Below are 19988 nucleotides of genomic sequence, written 5' to 3'. Positions count from 1 at the left end.
TCACAGCTTCATAGTGGGAAAAGTTTAGGAAATTTATCTCTGAATGGTAAAAGTCATTTGTTAATTCTGCAGTCGGATATGTTTTACTTAATCTATTTATAATTCCATTCATCACAACTTTTGTGTACATGTCAGACAATTATGGTGTTTAAAGTAAAAGATATGTATAATTCAATAAGAGAGAAATCAAGAGAAATGTTAAAGAGGAAAGTACATTGTTCCAATCTTACTGATGTAGATACTGGTTTGTGAAGCATTTGGATAAATATTTTTCTCATGGTCTACGAATGAATGTGTACGAATGGTCTTGGAAGATCATAGGATAACATATTATCTTTTTTATGATTGGAAATATTTACATTAGTCATAATTAGGGGGAGATACTAAATATAACTAATTTTACAAAATCAAAAGCTTACTAACAAGTTTTTCATGGTTTAACTGAATGAATGTGAGTTGATCATTTAGAAAAAAGTTACAACTCATAAATCTCCTTCATTGTACACTAGTATGAGGAGAATGTGTTATGCATTATATTATTGTTATTATTATTATTATTATTATTATTATTATTATTAATAAATTATATAGCACCACCCAATTATAGTTTATTTATATAGCACCATATTACGCAGCACTGAACAGAGATTATTTATTCATCCACATTCAGTGGATTCCCCAATGGAGCTTACAGTGTAAATTCTCTACCACAAAAGCACATGAGAACATTTTTTTATTTTTAGCAGCCTATAAGCTTACCAGTATGTTTTGGACTGTGGGATAAACCTGAGCACCAGAAACCGACACAAACATGGGGATTTGAAATTATATGTATGTTCTTTATGTATATTCTTCATATATGGATCTAACACTTATCTTACCATATTAAATTCTCTTGAGTGCCAACTTCTGTTGTAATGTATTCCACAGGGGAACTGGGACATACAAAGAAAGCAGTCTTCACTGAGAGAACCACATATAGACATTGCACACAAAACAACTCTGTCACACACTAGATACAGATATTTATCTCACACACAGAACATACAGAACTAAAAGATCACTGATTTATACAGAATTTTACACATTCGGTCTCTCCCTTAAAGGCAGTTCACACACACATCTTTTATTTAAATATTTTTATTTTTAAATATTTTAATGTTTGTATCCATTTATTTTATTTGCAGCAAACACATTCTCTATTAGGCACCAGTAAAACTGCTATAACCTCTCTAGTACAGCAGAAATAACTCCCAGTCTCGCGTATAGAGGACCATTTATTTTTTTGCTTAAACATGCATACAAAAACATAATATATACCCGAGCGACAAAGAAATCACCAATCAGCATAAGTGGAGTATTCACAAACAGCTACTTATAAGCAGTTCACTAGTGTTGGGGATTGTTATCATTATCATCCACTATTTACACCTACCCCTGACCATTTAGGCGCATATACAACTTTGTTCTGGTCAGCATCTGTTTGCAGTTGCGCAAACAAGCCTCGACTGTACTCTGCCTCCTTTAGAACGTCCCTGTCCCATCTATCCAAAAGGCGTATGAAGCAGAATTGTGAAAATCTGCATGGGTGCATATGTGTGCGTCCAGTTTTCTGGGCATGCACAAAGCGATTTCACACGACCTACGCTACAGAAACTGGCAGAGTACTCACTCTGATTCAGACCCAAATATTGGACAGGTCTGCTAAATGCTTTTAATGGGCAACAAAAGATGCTAAGTGGATTCCCTACATATTCCAATCAAACACAGAGGGACACAGAAGGGGTAGCACAGTTAAAGGTAGCTCCATTGCTAATTGTCATTCCTGAAATAGAAATAATAGTGCTGACAGGCTTGGTGTTTTAAATCTGCAGTCACATTGTACTGTGTTATATAGGTAACACACAAAGAGGAGAGCTCCATTGCTAATCGTCATTGCTGAAATAGAAATAATAGGGCTGGCAGGCTTGGTCTTCTAAATCTGCAGTCACATTGTACTGTGCTATATAGGTGAAACACAAAGAGGAGAGCTCCATTGATCCATTGCTAATTGTCAGTGCTGAAATAAAAATAATAGGGCAAGCAGGCTTGGTCTTCTACATCTGCAGTCACATTGTACTATGTTATATAGGTAACACACAGAGGAGAGCTCCATTTCTTCATTGCTAATTGTCATTGCTGAAATAGAAGTAATAGGGCTAGCAGTCTTGAACTAAATCTGCAGTTACATTTTACTGTACTATAGCTCACTCAGAAACAGGAGAGGTGGCAGGGTTCAGTTCTGAAACAGAAGTTGTAATTAAAGTGCTGCCAGTGTTCTTAAAAGTCTCCAGTGACATTCTACTGTGTCATAGCTCATACAGAAACAGGAGGGGTGGCATTGTTCTTGTCACTCTCCAGTCATGATGACACTAGTCCCTCTACCTCATGTGCTAAAGCCTATGTTCAAGTGGATAATGTTTTTAAGTCAGGGAAACAAAAAAGTAAACAAAAAGCTTGTACCTTTTTAAAGAAAAAAACACTTCTCTAATAAAGGTGAAAGTTCACTGTAGAAAAACATAAAATTGTCAACTTGCCATTCTACCCAAAATATTACCAAGCATACCAGCATCAGCTAGCTCCCTTCTCTCAGCTAGGTCTCAGCATCTGCAATCTACACTGTCATCATATTCATCCTCATCAGTGTGTACATCATCCTCAAACAATACTAATTCATCCCCGCTGGAATCCACCATCACAGAAGTCTGTGTATTTTGATGTAATTGCCAGTAATGGCCTTCCTTATGGAATTTGTAGTTCATTGTATGGAAGAACTGTCACGATTTTTGGGCAATTCTTTTAGACCAGATCAAATGTCAAAATGTTGTGCAGACTCATCTGCATCACCACTGGGTGTCTTGAGAAAGCTATGTTTTTTTCTAGTAGCATTTTCCAGAGAATCTGAAGGAAGAGATATCATTGTGTCATGTACCACTTGCGCTGCAGCTTGATGACCAGGAGCTTATTGCATCTCTTGAGATCTAGGTCAGTTGGAAAGAAAGAGAAGATATAGCTCTTAAACATAGGTTCAAGCACAGTGGCCAAAATGTAATGATTCGATTTGCAGATGCTGATAGCTCTTGGATCCTGGCGAAGCGAATAAAGTCTAAAAAATACAGATCCAAAACCAAAACCAAAACCAAACAACATGAGGGCGGTTTTGCCAAAACCAAAACATGAAATTAATCCAGATCCAAAGCCAAAACCAGAAAACGGGGGTCAGTGAACATCTCTACTATTTTCCTTAACACTCCTTTCCCCCTCTTGGATCATCACCTTATTAGTTACTCGCTCACTCTCAGTTCTTTAACCTCCCTGCTGTCAAACTCTTCCAAGCCTCCTCATGCCCGCAGGGATATTAAGTCTATTGATTTTCTACAGTTTTCCACCCCTCTCCAACACCTTCTCACCCAAATTTCTACATTCTCCTCATCTGATATGGCAGTTCCTCATTTTTACCTTACGCTAGCAACAGCGCTTGATCAAGTGGCTCCAGCGACTCTTCATAGACTTCGTTGTCAACCGCGGCACACTAAAGTAACAGGAAATCTACAAAAACTTTCTCGTAAAGCAGAACGTCACTGGAGCAAATCTTGTACCTCTAATGATTTCAGCGCATATGTCACAATTCTGATAAAAGGCATACCTGCTAATGTTGGCACAGCTCAAGTAGAAGGTGCAGAGTCTAACGCACCCCTGGTCTTCTCCAGGAACCCCCGCAAGGAGGTATGGTTTTGCTGGGGGAGCCGCACAGTTCGTGGTCCTTTACTGAGCCGTATAGCGAGGTACATAAGAGAGTAGACAGGTAAGCCAGATCTGTAACAAGCTAGCAGCAGAGGCACACAGGTAGAAATACACTAGAATAGTCAGACAAGCCAGGTAAGTAACTTCCAGAAGGGGTCAAGGCACAGGGAAAATCCAATAGAGTGATTAGATAAGCCAAGTTGGTAACCTCCAGAAGGGATCAATGCACAGGGAGAATCCAATAGAGTGGTCAGACAAGCCAGGTCAACAGGAAACACTGGAGAGCAGGATAAGCTAAATAATACACAGGAACGCTGGAGCTGGAATGAGCCAATACTCTGGCACCAGCATGGTGTCAGAGTCAGTCTTAAATAGAGCTAGTGGCCAATGAGATCTCGGCAACGTGATGTCATCGGCCTGGCAATGGGACACGCATGAGTAACGGGACCGGCAGGCAATCAGATGCAGCGGAGGAAGTGACAGGCGGCTGTCCAAAAGGAGGGAAGGGACGGGGCCTGACAGCATATACTCTTAACTACCAATCCTACCGAAATGCTATGGACACTGCTAAACAAGCATACTTCCAATCTCTCATCTATGCTCCGGCTTTTAACCCCAAACACCATTTTAATACATTTAAATCTCTTCTCAATCCTCCCACCCCAAACCCTCTGACTAACATCAGTGCCAAGGTTCTTGCAATCTAGCAATTGGCTCAATTCCTTCCCAGCATTCTCTGACACCCTCTCTTCATTTGATACCACAAATGAAGAGGAAGTGCCTACTCTCTTCTTATCTGCATACTCTACCTCTTGTCCTCTTGATCCTATACCCTCACAAATTGGTAAGACCTTGTCTCGTGTGCTCATTCCACCTCTAACTAAAATCTGTAATCTCTCTCTCTACTGGTATTTTTCCATCACTATTCAAGCACGGAGTGATTACTCCTATACTAAAAAAAACAAAATTCTGACCCAAACTCTCTCTCAAATTACCACCCCATCTCTCAGCACCCATGCCCCTCCAAACTTCTTGAGAGAATTGCCTACACTTGCCTCACATGTTTCCTTTCTGAAAACAACCTATTGGATCCTCTTCAATCTGGCTTTCACTCTCAACACTCCACAGAGACTGCGCTGACCAGGGTTGTCAATGATGTAATCACAGCTAAAACTAAAGGTGATTACTCTCTTCTAGATCTCCAGGATCTCTCTGCTGCATTTGACACTGTTGACCACTCTCTCCTCATACAGACACTACAATCCCTAAGTCTTCAATACACTAACCTATCCTAGTTTTCATCCTACCTATCTAATCGCTCTTTCAATGTTAATTTCTCTGGAACAACCTCCATTCCACTTCCTTTATCAGTTGGAGTACCACATGGCTCAGTCCTAGGTCCTCTGCTATTCTCTATCTACACCACTTATCTTGGAAAACTAATAAGCTCCATTGGATTTCAGTATCATCTCTATACGGATGATACACAAATTTATCTATTAACTCCTGATCTCTCGCCATCTGTGTTGTCTCGCATTTCTGACTGTCTTTCTGCCATTTCATCTTGGATGTCCTCTCGCCAACTCAAATTCAATCTTTCAAAAACAGAATTAATAATATTCCCACCCAACAATAGAAGCTTCTTGTCTGACCTTTCAATTTCTCATGCAACATGACCATAAATCCCACTACGCAATCCCACTGCCTAGCTGTAATCCTTGACACTCCAACTCCACTCCACTCCAACTATTCTTTGTTCCTCACATCAACTCTGTATTTACATCAGGCTGCCTACATCTAAAAAACATTTCCAGAATATATACATATCTCACTCAAGATACTGCAAAATCTTGAATTCATGCACTCATCATCTCCGGCATCGGCTATTGTAATTCCCTCCTCACTGGTCTTCCCAAAATCAGACTCAAGCCCCTACAATCTATTTTGCACACAGCGGCTAGATTGATTTTCCCTCCCAATTAGTTTTTCCTCTGCTGAGTCACGTTGTCTGTCTCTACATTGGTTGCCTGTTTCCCAAAGAATACAATATAATTTTTTTTTACTAACATCAACAAAATTGCACCGACATTCATCTCCTCACTTGTCTCAAAATAACTCCCAACTCGACACCTCTGTCCTGCACAAGATCTGCGTCTCTCTTCCACTGTCATTACTTTCTCCCATACTTGGTTACAGGACTTTTTTCAGGCTGCACCCACTTTATGTATTTCACTCCCTCGAACAACAAGACTTTTCTCTAGTCTTCAAATCTTCAAGTGTTCCCTGAAAACTCACCTCTTCAGACAAGCTTATAATATTCCTCTACCACCCTCTTAATTTCCCTAGATTACCCTATTACCACTCTCTACACAGCTAACACAAGACAACAACCCTCTGACCAACATAGTTGTGTGACTAAGCGTACAGCCCACTAAATACTTTGTAACCTTTGCATTCTAGCTGGACAAATATTCAATATGATGTAGCACTTACCCTTGTTTATCAAACCATTGTCCCATAGATTGTAAGCTTGCAAGCAGGGCCCTCTTACCTCTCTGTATGTATGTATTACCTAGTATTGTTTTATTACTGTTTGTTCCCAATTGTAAAGCGCTATGAAATCTGCTGACGCTATATAAATAAATGTTGATGATCATGATGATGATCATCCATTTTGATTTGCAAAATGCTTCTTGAATCGCATTTTTTATTTTATTTTATGTGTTTATCTCTGTCGATCAAGAACAACCTTGGAATCTCTAGTTAGTGAATATACAGTATGCAATTTTCCTTTGCAAATTTTCAATTTGTTTAGAATCTTCTGTAGTAAGATACTATCCTGTTTTAAATTTCACTTTCTAAACCAATACAGTTTATTGTCATATGCAAATATCGATATCATACTTTCTGGGCCATCCAAAAGGTTATTAATAAAGACATTAAAAAAGACAGGTCCGGTATTGATCCTTTTGGTACAAAATTAAGAGCTGTAACACAGTCTGAATAAATTCAATTTATACGAATTATCAGTTTTCTATCCTTAAATCAATTATCTACAACTAGTCCTAGTATTATCCTCTTACATGAATTTAACTAAAATATATGTAGTAAAAGGAATACCTTTGTGGACATTCTCTTTTCTTTAAATTAAATGCAATAGACCCATAAAATCTATATTGCAAATATATTTCCTACCTAGCCTAAACAGCTACATACACTCTCTCATACAGCATATCTAACAGTGCTTTTATATGTTAAATCGAAGGGTCTACTGTCTTTACAGATATATCATAGTATGTACATGAGAATCATCTGTTGACACCAGAAAAATCAAGTCCTTTTGGGAGGAGGAAAAGATTGTGGTATACAGAGAACACTTCTTAAATTCACTTTTTCAACCCCCACAAACTCATTTATATAATAAATTCCCTCGATGTGAAATATTGTTCTTTTCATTTGCAAGTGCAAAACTAGGCACACTTATGATGTCCGCTCACTCTCATGATGAATAAAATACATAAATAATGCTAAAATTAACAGGATTTTAGGAGAAAAATCAGTGGGTGTGCGTCTTGAAATTTCAATGGTGGACAAGTAGGTGTTCTTGCATCATTATAAAAGCAAAGTGAGGCCACTTTTTTTTATTGTTATAAATAAATTTCCATTTTTGACTAGAGGTGGCACAGTTTTCAGCTAATGGGCTGTCATAACTGTCTTAATTTCTCTCGTTGAACCAGTATTACAAATAAAGAAGTATAATAAATCAAACGTATGCTAAACTGGAAGACTAGGAAAGTCAATTGGTCTCCATCATCATTGAATGTTTCTATGAAAGGAAGCATCCAAACGACCCAAATATTAATAATCTTAGCAAGTGACATTTGACAATCTTTTGAATGTACGTGCAGTTTACATAATCACTATGGAAATGAATATGTGCAAGGTATTCATTATGTTTCTTTCAAAGATATCTTTCATTTTATAAAGCTATAGACTTTTCATCTGAGGAGAACAGCTTTGATTACGAATAAAAGTACATTAGTAGACCACTCTTATAGACACATGCTGTTCTTACCTTTGCTTCTCTGCTGGTTTTCATGCTGCCGTCCTTGCATTGTCAACTGTGTCTCATCTCCTGTCTCTGATCCAGAGTTCTCTTCTGACTTCAGAAATCCTGTTGGATCTATGGGAGAAGCAGCACAATATGGCAAATTGTTTCTGAATAGTGTCATTGTACTTTATTAAAATATTTCATTACTTTCTTCAGTTTAATGTTATAGTATAAAAGCCTAAATTTCCTTCTTGATATAAACATCTAACTCTTATAGATTTCTAACCGATGGAGATAGTTTTAAGTTTATTATGTAATTTCATTTTATAATATGTTTTTGGCTACATATTGCTTTACACTAAGACATTTAGGAAATGTTTGCTGTGCTATATAATCTAAATTTCTTAACATCCTTTACACTGTATTTTTTTAAAAAAAGTAAACCATACACCCATTTGTGGAGTTTACCATTTAGATGCTATATGAATTTATCCTCACTGTTGATATTAATACAGTTTTATCAAGAGTCTGAATCTGAGTCTAAATGTTAATACATTTTCCTTTTCTAGTGGCATAAAAATGGGCCTTCTGAAAAATGGGAACTTTTTTTGCACTTTGAAAGTCAGACAAATGCACCATTTACATTCTATGTAGATTATTTTCATGACTTATGCCTACAATGTATGAGTAGATATGTGTCATGAACACAGAAATTACATAGACTATTATGGGCAGGATATGCAGAGATTGAACACTGTCACTGTTTGGCTCCAAGATGCAGACATCAAATGGTCACAACACTACTACTAAGAAGAACATGACCACCTCTGCATCCCTATATCCACCTAGGAACAGCTAGACCAATACAGACTATTATCATGGACACAAGTACCATAAGGCAAGCTGCTCAGTTCTCTTCAGGCAGCATCATGAGGGGAGATGATGGGGAGGCATATGCAGAGACTGATACCAGCTGGCCTGGAAGTATCTACATATTTGGTACTTGTGACTTCCCTTCATGGTATCAATTGAGATTAAACCTCTCACTGTATTTTATACCCCTTCTGCTCTCTCCCGAACAGCTAACTGCTAATTCAATCCATGGCTGTTAGCTGTTTTCGTTCCTGGCCTATACTGTACTGCTAGAATTCAGTGCAGAACAGGGAACAACAAAAACATCCTTGTTAATAAGTAGGTTTAATTGGAAAGAGTTTTTTGGGGATTTTGGAGGACTTCTCTCTAAGAAACAGGCTCTAAAGTAGGGAATGGCTTCACGCCAATGGAGCGTGTGCACTGCGCCGTAGGAGAAGATGGTAAGTAGGCTAAATGAGTTTAGGTTTTTTTAAACCTGTTCTTTGTAAATTTTTGTCACACAATTAACAGATATTTTACACTGCCCCAAGAGGGCAAAAATAAATGACATAATAAATAGTAAACCAGTATATAAAGAACAAACCCAATCGGGGCATTAGCACAATATAAATAGGTAAATGGATTATGGAACAGTGTGTCAATAAAAAACCTTAAAGAAGTGTGAGAGAGTGTGACAGTGTATATGGTATAGAAGGAGGAGGGTGAGAGGGGAAAAACGGAGGGAGGGAGTTGAGACTGAGCCCGGGTTCCCAACGACTGGGGGGCAGACAAAGTGGACCGCTAAATGAGATTTTTAAACTAGAAATTAGGGGGATGTGATGACAAAAGTGGTGTGCAATATTGTAGACACGAAATAAGGCTTAGTCAAGGGAATTGGGGAAGGAGTGGGGATACATGTGGTGATAAACATGTACGTAAAATTAAAAGGGTCAGTAAAAATATCAAATGCATGGTACTAAATTCCAGGAGTCTTCCACACAAAATAAGTGAACTAATGATTTTGGAAGATAGCTAAGATATAGTGAATATAACTGAGATTTGGTTGGTGGAAAGGTGAAGTTGGAAGGGAACAAGCATGTTCAGTAAGGGTACGAAATATTTATGTAACAACTTGTTGGAAACTTGCCCAGTAGGGGTATATTTGAGAAGATTATGACAATGTAAAGTCTTTATAGGTAGACAGATCCTAGATATACATTCAGGAAAATACACTTGTTAAGTACTGAGTGGAATATGTTTAGAGCTACCTAGCATGAACTCAAAGTACAGCATAGTAGTTCTGTCAAAGGAAGCATATTTTTTCTATCTATTTTAAAAGAAAAGTATATTTCGGAAGTGGTAGCAAAACCAATTACATTAGGGACTAGTAATCACAACATGGTAACTTTTGACTTTAGTTTCAAGAAATGTTATGCAAGATAACTACAAGAACTATGAATTGTATGAAGCTCATAGACCGGGAAAGTAAAATGAAACAGAGGATAAATGAGAAACTTTAAAATGTAAAACTAAAATATTTAAATAAATAATGTTGCATATCATATAGCAACACCATTTCTATGAATACAATTAAACCAATGTGGTTAAATAAGTAAGTATAGTAGATAGTGAAGGGAAAAAGAGAGAATTTAAATTATTATATAGTCTAGAAAGGACTAGAATGCAAATGTAAATACAAGAAGTGTAGCAAACTATGTAGAAAGTAAATCAAGTTAGCTGATTTGAAGTTGAAAAAATGGATTGCAAAATGGAAGTTTAATTATAATACATTTTTCAAGTACATAAACAGAAAGATAAATAAAACTTAGAATGTTGGGCTACTAAAACACAAAATAATTGTACAAAATAAAGCAAAAGATGGTCTTTCAAATATGTTATTTTTCTCATAGGACAAATTACCTTGTTTCTTGTCTAAAACAGGAGAAGGCGAATTTATGCCTAAACAAGATTGAAAGCACTTGGTCCAGGTGGCATCCACACTTATGTGCTAATGGAACTATGCAAAGTAATTGATGGAACATTGTTTCTTATATTTATGAACTCCACCATAACTGGGTTAGTACCACAAGATTGACTGAAAGCAGATGTGGTGCCAATCTTTAAAAAAGGGGGGAAAATAGGAGCTAGGAAAATATAGATATCACTATTAATATGGATATATTATTCGAGAGGATGTGATTCTAAAATCTATTATAAATATATGTGTAATAACAGTGTCAGCATGGTTTGATGTGATATATTATTGTTATACAAAAGCTTTACACTTTGTTCTATATAACAGTTCAGTACATAAGATGAGAAAACTTGTTCTAAAGAGAAAAGTACAAAGCCCTCAACAACACTACCCCAGCATACATCTCAAGTCTCATAACAACATACTCTCCCTCTTGCCCTCTTAGACCTACCTCTGACCTGCTCCTTGTCTAGCCTCTGGTAACCACCTCTCACTCTCGATTGCAAGACTTCTCCGGTGCTGCTCCCCACTTATGGAATTCCCTATCATGCTCAATCAGGCTTTCCCACAGCCTTCAAATCTTTAGATGCTCTCTGAAAACCCATCTCTTTTTTAAAGGTTACTTACCCCAATAACACTATTCACACTAATGCACCCTCACCCCTGTACCAATCTCCACTTTGAACCCCATTTGCTCCTCTTGTTTCAGCTGTGCCCTCTTCCACTTAGAATGTAAGCTCTCTAATGAGCAGGGTCCTTTATACCCTTTGTTTTCATGTCTGCGTTTATTTTATCTATGTCCCTGTTTTCTGTATACACTGTTTTCCATGCTGTACCGCGCTGCGGAGCACTGTGGCACCTTTCAAATATACGATAATGATAATAATAATAATAATAATAATAATAATAATAAAAGTATGTACATGGGAAGAGAAATGGATGAATGACAGAAGGCAAAAGGTAGTGTCATTAGAAAAGGAATATATTCAGACCTGGATAAATTTAGTAGTGGTGTATCCTGTGGATCAGTACTGGGACCTGTGATTTTCAATTTTTTTATTAAGGACCTTGTAGAACATGAAGTGTACACATTTACTTATGGTTCTAAACTATGTAGATGTATTTACACAGAACATTGTGATAACATGTTACAGAAAACTTTAGTCAAAATGCCACTCTGGGCAAAAAGACTAAATGTAATGTAAATAAATGTAGGGTTATTCATCTAAGGATTGTCCATCGTAATAACTATGCTACTTATACTTTAAATGGAATATAAATGGGAAACACTGAGATGGAAAAGAATTTAGGAATACTAGCTGACAGATAACCAAACATCAACAGTGTATGGCAGCAGGTGAAAGTAGAATATAATTCTGGGATACTTAACAAGAAACATAAATGCTTGGGTTGCAAACATAGTATAACCATTTACATCATGAATATAAGGTAAAGTTTTGGGCACTGTATGAAGGACAAAGGACAACTTAATAAGTTTCAGAGGTGGCAATTTCATCAATAAAGACAATGAGAGGGTTAAATTATATAAAAAAACGATGCTTATTTGACAAGAAAGGCACATGAAGAGGTTTGTCTAACAACTTTTTGTACTAAGGATCATACAGAGGATGGGGGGGAGGGGGCATCATAATAAGAAGGAATTGTTTACCGTTACAGTGGATAAGCTGTGAAATCCCTTAAACAGGAGGTGATGATAGCAAACTTTGAAACAAATTTAAAAATGTATTAAGTGCCTTTCAGACAACAAATAGTATATTTACCTATAATCTGCCATCGTTAGATTGTTTCATTTTTGTTGATACATTATGCATTATACTCTCTCCCAGTTCCATGTCAGTGCTGTATATATTTGTATGGGTATTTTTTTGTGGGACTTTAGCTGTAATCAATAGAGAACATTATAGGGATGATTGATTCACTTAATGTATCCAATTGGCATCTTTGGGGGCAGGATTGAATTATATTCCCCAGATGAGGCTAAATTGCAACTGTTACACTTTAGGCTTTGTCATGCTTTCTATTTAGGTTGACCTCTATGGACCTATGTTTTTCAATCTTACTAAATGGAAGATGAGGATTGGTAAGTGCATGAGGAAGGATGTACATATCAGACTTGACAGTAGATATAGATCTGAATATTAGACTTAACATCAAATATGGCTCTGTATAATAGAATAAGCAGCATGTTTGACTTGACACCAGAAACAAGTCTGAATATTAGCTATGGCACCAAATATAGCCCATTGTTTTGTACCTGGCACAAGATATGCCTCAGTCTACTGCAGTGTCTTTCTTTTGGAACCATCTCCTAGATTTTGGATATATTTCTTTAGATCTGTTTATACTGTAAGGGTCTGATTCATTAAGGAAAGTAAGGCAAACAGAAGGAGTAAGATTTCTTCTTCTGACAAACCATGTTACAATGCAAGGGATGAAAATTAGTTTATTAGTTTGCAAGTAAGGAAAATACTGGCTGCTTTTTCATGTCGCACACAAATACTTGATAGCTTTATTTTTACACTGAAATATAAAGAAGATCTAGGACATGCCCTACACCAACTATAAATTTTCCATCGCATTTTTATATTTACTTCCCTCTCCAATGCAACATGGTATTGCCAAGGTGCAAAGTTACTCCTTTTTTTTGCTTTACTTTCCTTAATGAATCAGGCCCTAAGTGAATCTGGACATGTCTTGCTAGAAATTTAATGACCTGGAGCTAAACCAGAAAGCTGCTTGGCAGGGAACTGTAGTCAGCTCCAGTTTAGAGGACATATAGCAAGCCAGTGCCATATTCTTACAGAACTGTCAGACGATATTACTGGGTATTATGGCTGGCATAATTCTTGTTAATCACTACAGGTATAACTACTACTGTTAGCATATTACTAGCAATTAATACTATTGATAGCACAGTACAAAAGGGGAGGCTGGAGGAAGGTTGGGGTGCACAATATAACACTGTTGCAACTGATTGTTTTAAAAATATACATCTTATGTGTTGTTATTATTATTGCCATTGATTGTAAGGCTTAACAATAATCCACAGCAGTGGCAAGTGGGGAAATAATAGCATACATAAAACAGGAACATACAAGGTAGACAGAATAAATGCATGCATAAAAACAAAGGATACAGAGGACTATCATGAAGCACACAGGAAAAGTTGGATTCTTACAATCTCTCTAGTTTAACTTTATCCAATAGTGAAGTCTAGGTGAAAGTTTTTATCAGGGACCTGCGCAAGGAGGTTTGATCTTATATGCTTACACCATGCTGACAGGAGAAAAGGGAGATAACCAACTGACAAGGACAGACAGAGGTGTATAGCGCTGGATACCAGGATCCACTGAATGGATATGAATACAGGATACCAGGATTACCTCAGAGCATATAGCAAAGGATTCCAGGATCTTCAGAATAGAGATGTATACAATATACCAAGAAACCAGGATAAAGACACAAGGACATGAATACCAGCATCCACAAGGAATACACAGGAATACAGGAGCCAAAACAATCTAGCAGTTTAGACATGAAGATCTGGCACCATATTGCCAGAACAGGTGCGTTAAATAGTCAGGAGGATGAGAGAGAATGAAGAGTAATCACCCAATGACTGAACTCGTAAAATTAGACAGATGGTGGCCGCCATCAAAAGGGTGCATCAGAGAGGAGCCAGCCAGAGGAGGCCAGGCCTGTGCACCAGATCCCAGTAAGACAGCTGGAGGCTCCGGCATGTGACTGTATCCCCTACTTAAAGGTGGGCATTGAACACCAAACAAATGGCTTGTTTGGAAATTTAACATGGAATTTCTGCAGAAGAGTAGGAGCATGATCAATCAAAAGAGTCAACCCAACCTCGTTCTTTAGGACCAAAACCCTTCCAATCTGCCAAGAATTGAATCTTCCCTCGGAAACGTCTGGAATCTAGGATCTGTTTAACTTCAAATTCTTCCCTGTACTGAATGCTGATTGCAAATAGAGGAGAAGACAAAAGAAAAAAATGATTGATAATAAGTGGTTTGAATAAAGAGGTATTGGGGATACGAAGTGAAGGTGGTAACTTCAACGTGAATGCTACTGGGTTGATCACTTGAAGAATTTCGAAGGGTCCAATGTATATGGACGAAAAATTAATGCATGAAACTTTTAAACATGTTTCTAGTAGAAAGCCATACTTTGGCTCCATTGTTTAGATCTAAAATAGCGCATAAATATTTTTTTATAGCGTATGAAGGATTTCTTGAGGTTTTTAATTACATTACACCAAACAGTAGAGAAATCCGGTCACAAAAAATGACTGCAGAAATTTCCGTAGGAGGTAAGGAAGAAAATTTTGGAACTAGTCCATACATAGTGAAGAAAGGAGTAGAAGAAGAGAAATCATGAAAAGGGGCCTGATTCATTAAGGATCTTAACTTCAGAAACTTCTTATTTCAGTCTCCTGGACAAAACCATGTTACAATGCAAGGGGAGCAAATTAGTATTCTGTTTTGCACATAAGTTAAGTACTCACTGTTTTTTCATGTAGCACACAAATACTTGATAGCTTATTTGTACACTGACATTTAAAGTTGATATTTGTGTGCTACATGAAAAAACAGTCCGTAATTAACTAACATGGTTTTGTCCAGGAGACTGAAATAAGAAGTTTCTGATGTTAAGATCCTTAATGAATCAGGCCCAAGATTATTATGTGCCAATTCTGCCCCTGGGAGTAGGTCCATCCAATTATGTTGATTAGAAGAAGTGTAGAGTCTAAAGAAAGTTTCCAAGCCTTGATTTAATCTCTCTGTTTGACCATTAGATTGGGGGTGGTTAGACGAGGAAAAGTTGAGAGGGATAGTGAGACATTTACAAAGTGATCTCCAAAATTTAGAAATTAATTGTACTCAACGGTCCGAGAGGATCTCCTAGGAGCGTCCATGTAGACAGAAAATTTCTTCGACAAACATTTTAGCAAGGCTTGAGGCAGAAGGTAAACCAGTTAGTAGGGTGAAATGAGCCATTGTAAAGAAATGATCCATAATTACCCTGATTGTGTTACATTTGTTACTAGAAAGTAGATCAGTGACAAAGTCCATGACAATGTGAGTTCCTGGTCTTACAGGAATGAGCAAAGGAAGTAGAGGACCGAAGGGTGCTTGAGGAATTTAGTGTTGAGGACATATAGAAACAAAATCCCTCACATCCAGACGAAGGGTTGGCCACCAATAGTTCCTCGATATGAACTCCAGAGTTTTTCGAGAATCACTATGCCCAATGAAGAGAGAAGAATGTTTACAACTGAAGAAGTTTCTTTTGAAATTTGGGAGGAACAAAGGTCTTGCCCTGAAGTGGAGTCACAGGGAGGTTCATAGGGGTAGAGAGGAGGAATTTGGGATCCAATATAGGACAATATTCTAGATATTCAAGACTCTGATCATCCTCAAAGGCTTGAGAGAGAGAGTGTCAGCTTTCTTGTTCCTGTCCTCTGGTCTAAAGGTAATTTGAAGAATAAATCAGGTGAAAAACAGAGACCATCAGGCTTCTTCTTCTTTTTACCCTCGATGTGACATTTGAAAAAATGAAAAACATCATAGTGTAATCTGCATTATCGGATTTCTTGTTGTTTCTTAGAGCTCATAAGTAACAAATATAATTGAAATGCTGACTATTCCTTAGGAAATATTACAATCACTTCTCAGAAAGTTTACTTGTAAATATTTATACAGCTCACTATCATATAGTAGTTAAGTGAAATGTATAAAAAAAATATCCTTCTTATTTCATTAGAGAAAACACGATCTGATTGATATAAAATCAGAATCCAGAATCCCAGTTCTCCCCTTATTCACATTTTAATCTAAAGAGACTATTTCCACTTAATCAGTAATCTCAATAATTAGAAGAAACTGTTATATAAAACAGATTTTTCTTAAAAGAATAAAAACATATTCTTTGTTACCAGACACAATCTGGATAAAAGCAAACAAAACATATATCTACTTTAGTTTCCAATCATCAACACCTTTATAGGTGTACTCATACAGTTCTCTGCAGACTGCTAATACAAAATGCTGACAACCTGCTCCACAGATGTCGGGTTTCCAGAGTCTCTTACACAGAATGTTGGATCCTCACAGCAGCATGAGAATTTATAGGTTTTATAGGCTTCACCAATCATCAGCAATTTATCAAAGACTTTTCTTCCATAATGGCTCCTCTTACGGCCACACATTGGTCACCTGAGGTGGAAGACATTAAATGTCTCAAGACTGCCTTCTCCTCCACTCCGGTTCTCCAGCAACCTGTAGCTGCCCAAACATTTTTGTTTAAGGTGGACACATTTTCTTATGGGGCAGGGGCAGTCTTATCGCAATGAGCCTCCTCAGGAAAAATTCACCTGTGTGGGTTCTTCTCCAGAAAATTCACTTCAGCCGAGAAAAATGGTGGCAATGGGAATTAAAAACTCATAGCCATCAAGTTAGCCTTGGAAAAATGGAGACATCTGTTGGAGGGGGCATAATTTCTCATGACTATTTACATGGACCACAAAAATATCCTTTATGTACAAACTGCATTGTGTTTGAATCGGCGTCCGGCATGAAGGTCATTATTTTTCTCCCGCTTTTTTCTCACCACCTTCCATCAAGGCTCTAAGAACCAGAAGGATGATGTACTGTGTCGGTCCTTTTACCCTTCAAATATGGAACCCCTGCTAAAAGAAAAAAATCACTTTGGGTCCTAAATGTATGTTGGCAGTCACCACTTCTTCCAATTCTAGGGTTCCTTCAGTTTTAATCTTCTTGCCTGCCCATCTCTGTACAAAAATTCTCAAGTGGGCACACACTATTTGGTTTTCTGGTCATGCCTGCACTTAGAAGACCAAAGAGCTCCACTCCTGCAGTTATTGGTGGCCCTTCTTACACTCTGACACGGAGGAATTTGTCTCTTCATGCTCCATTTGATAAGCACCTTACGGGCTATTGAATCCTTTACATATTCCTAAGTGCTTGTGGATTTTTTTACAGACCTCCCTCTATCTAAGGGCTGCTTAGTGGTGTGGGTAATTACCGACCCCTTCTCGAGCAGCTAATTTTGTACGCCAAAACCTTAGCTCAACTATTTATAAAGGAGATCTTTTGTCTACATGGATGCCCGTAGGAAAGTTTCTGATCGAGGGGCCAAATTTGTATCCAAATTTTGGTGAGCCTTTTGCTCTACCACCCCCAGTCGCATGACTTAACTGAGAGGACCATTAAAGAACTGGAAAAGATCCTCAGAATGTACATTTCGACTAAAGAGGATGATAGGGTTTTTACCCAAGGCTTCCCCATTTACCTAATCTACCATCTTCAAAAGTAATGGCAGTGGATTCCTTGCTCCAAGACCTGTCACGGGGGTCTCAAGTCAAAGAAAAACTCACCCACTGACAGTCTGGGGATGCGCTGTATGGTGACATCATTCCCGCTCAGCAGACTCCCAGTCTGTCATTGGCTGGGAGCCGCTGCATCACAGCAAGAAGGGAGAAAGGACAAAGTAAGTATGTGGGGGTGAAGAGGCAATGCCGGGTCCCTAACACTAACTTTATTCCTAACCCTAACTGTAATGCTAACCCTAACGCTAAGCTAACCCTAAGGCTAAGATTAACAGTTAGCTCCGATTTTAAAGCGGCACTAACTTGTTTCAGATTTTAAAACTGCATTGGTCATTCTTAAGGTAAGTCAGCATTTATTACAAGTCGAGTAAGTGGGTTTTGTGAATTTTTGGTTGTGGTAGTCACTGTCGGTATTATCAGCACCGTTAAAGTGACTACCGGTCTGCGTCATCGGAGCCATGCTGCCTGAGGCAACAGCCTCAATAAACTCGACATGCCCCCGGTGACCTGTCCTGATGTCACCTGGGGGTGAGACCTGATGATGTAATGCTCTATCCATTACAGGAAGTGTAGTGGCTCAAAACTAAAAAGGTAGCAATAAAGTATAAGTGAGTGGAAGGTTTTGTGCATTTCCTGTATATAAAATATAGCTTTGAATTATGCATGATAGTATAGGTAAACAGAGAGGTTTGTGTAGTGTAAATGCAGAAGCTGCTAAAAATGGCTGACAGAAAAGTATAAGAGAACAGGTGAGATAAATTTGTCTGATGAGTTGACCTTTTAAGGGCTGACTGTAGAGTAAAGAAAGCTGTGCAGTAGTTCAGGTGAGGTGACTAGCTAGATTGCTGTTCTTAGCAGAGTGATGATTACAGCAATTGAAAGGCGTTTGTAGCTGTCATTGTTAATTATTTTCTGACTGCTGTCATCTGGAGCTAGGGTTGTGAATCCTCACAGTAGATGGCAGAGACAAGGGTAACACCAAGACAGCTTGGTTGAGAGACTGAGGAAATTGTGGTGTTGTTAATGGTAAGGGAGATATGTGAGGATGTAGGGCTCTGGGAGGAGTCAAGTTGATGATGATCATTGGATTCTCTACCGTATCATAATTCACTTAAAGTGTGGGTATCATATGTTTAAAGTGCATTATACAATTTAAATGTATTTTCATTCAGCAGACACATTTAACATATTATGCTGTGCTGCACGCATTTTAAGATACGGATACGTACAACTCATATAAACACATATCAGTGAAAGAATAAGGCTTTAAAAGATTCTTTTCTCATTCATCTAAATGCACCTTCTGCACCCTTCATGCTTATTTAATCTCATCCCACAACACAATACAAGGAGCATTACTGTTAGCTAGCAAGTATTCAGCACAGAACACATTAGTTTTGACATTGAACACGTCTCCCATTTTGTCGCAATTAACAAACTTATTTCCCATATAAGTGCGCATAATGGCACAGAAGGCAGTCATAAAATGGGAAGAAATTACATTTGCGTGGTGTTTCCACATACTTGAAGATTTTTTAAAAAAAACATGCTGTCCTATTAAAATGAATAAGTCTTACCAAGAGGGTGTCAGGCAGAGCAGATTTCCTATTTTGATAGTGTTAAAAGCTGCAAGCAAGGTTTACGACTAGTAGATCAGGCTAAATAGTGCTTATTGAAAGTCTATGCTATTTTCCCTACACCTGTCACAAGACCAGTCAACTAACTGCTGGAAAACTGCCCATTACCCTAGAAACGGCTTTTCCTAGTTGTTTTCCTGTACCATGAAAATCACGTATGACACTATTTTTTGAATAATGTTTTGCAGAGCTGAAATATTGTTGCCACAATATAATAAATAATAATAATAATAATAATAACAACAACAACAATAAATAATATTATAGTAATCCTGGCATGTTTTACTGTAGTAAACAGGTAATAGA

The 19988-nt window shown here is 37.8% G+C and overlaps 1 protein-coding gene across 2 annotated transcripts in view; it reads right to left on the bottom strand.

Annotated features, from left to right (window-relative positions):
• The window catches only part of ASTN2 (astrotactin 2), a 570610-nt gene that overhangs the window by 410446 nt on the left and 140176 nt on the right, over positions 1 to 19988 (bottom strand). For both annotated transcript variants that reach the window (XM_075184700.1, XM_075184701.1), the window contains one exon: positions 7859 to 7966. In XM_075184700.1, coding sequence (XP_075040801.1) covers positions 7859 to 7966 — 108 coding nt within the window. The remainder of the gene's footprint in view (positions 1 to 7858; positions 7967 to 19988) is intronic.

Source organism: Mixophyes fleayi, chromosome 9 (assembly GCF_038048845.1).
Source record: "Mixophyes fleayi isolate aMixFle1 chromosome 9, aMixFle1.hap1, whole genome shotgun sequence".
Taxonomy (NCBI): domain Eukaryota; kingdom Metazoa; phylum Chordata; class Amphibia; order Anura; family Limnodynastidae; genus Mixophyes; species Mixophyes fleayi.
Note: the sequence above shows the minus strand (reverse complement) of the source record. Positions and strands in the feature narration are given on the sequence as shown.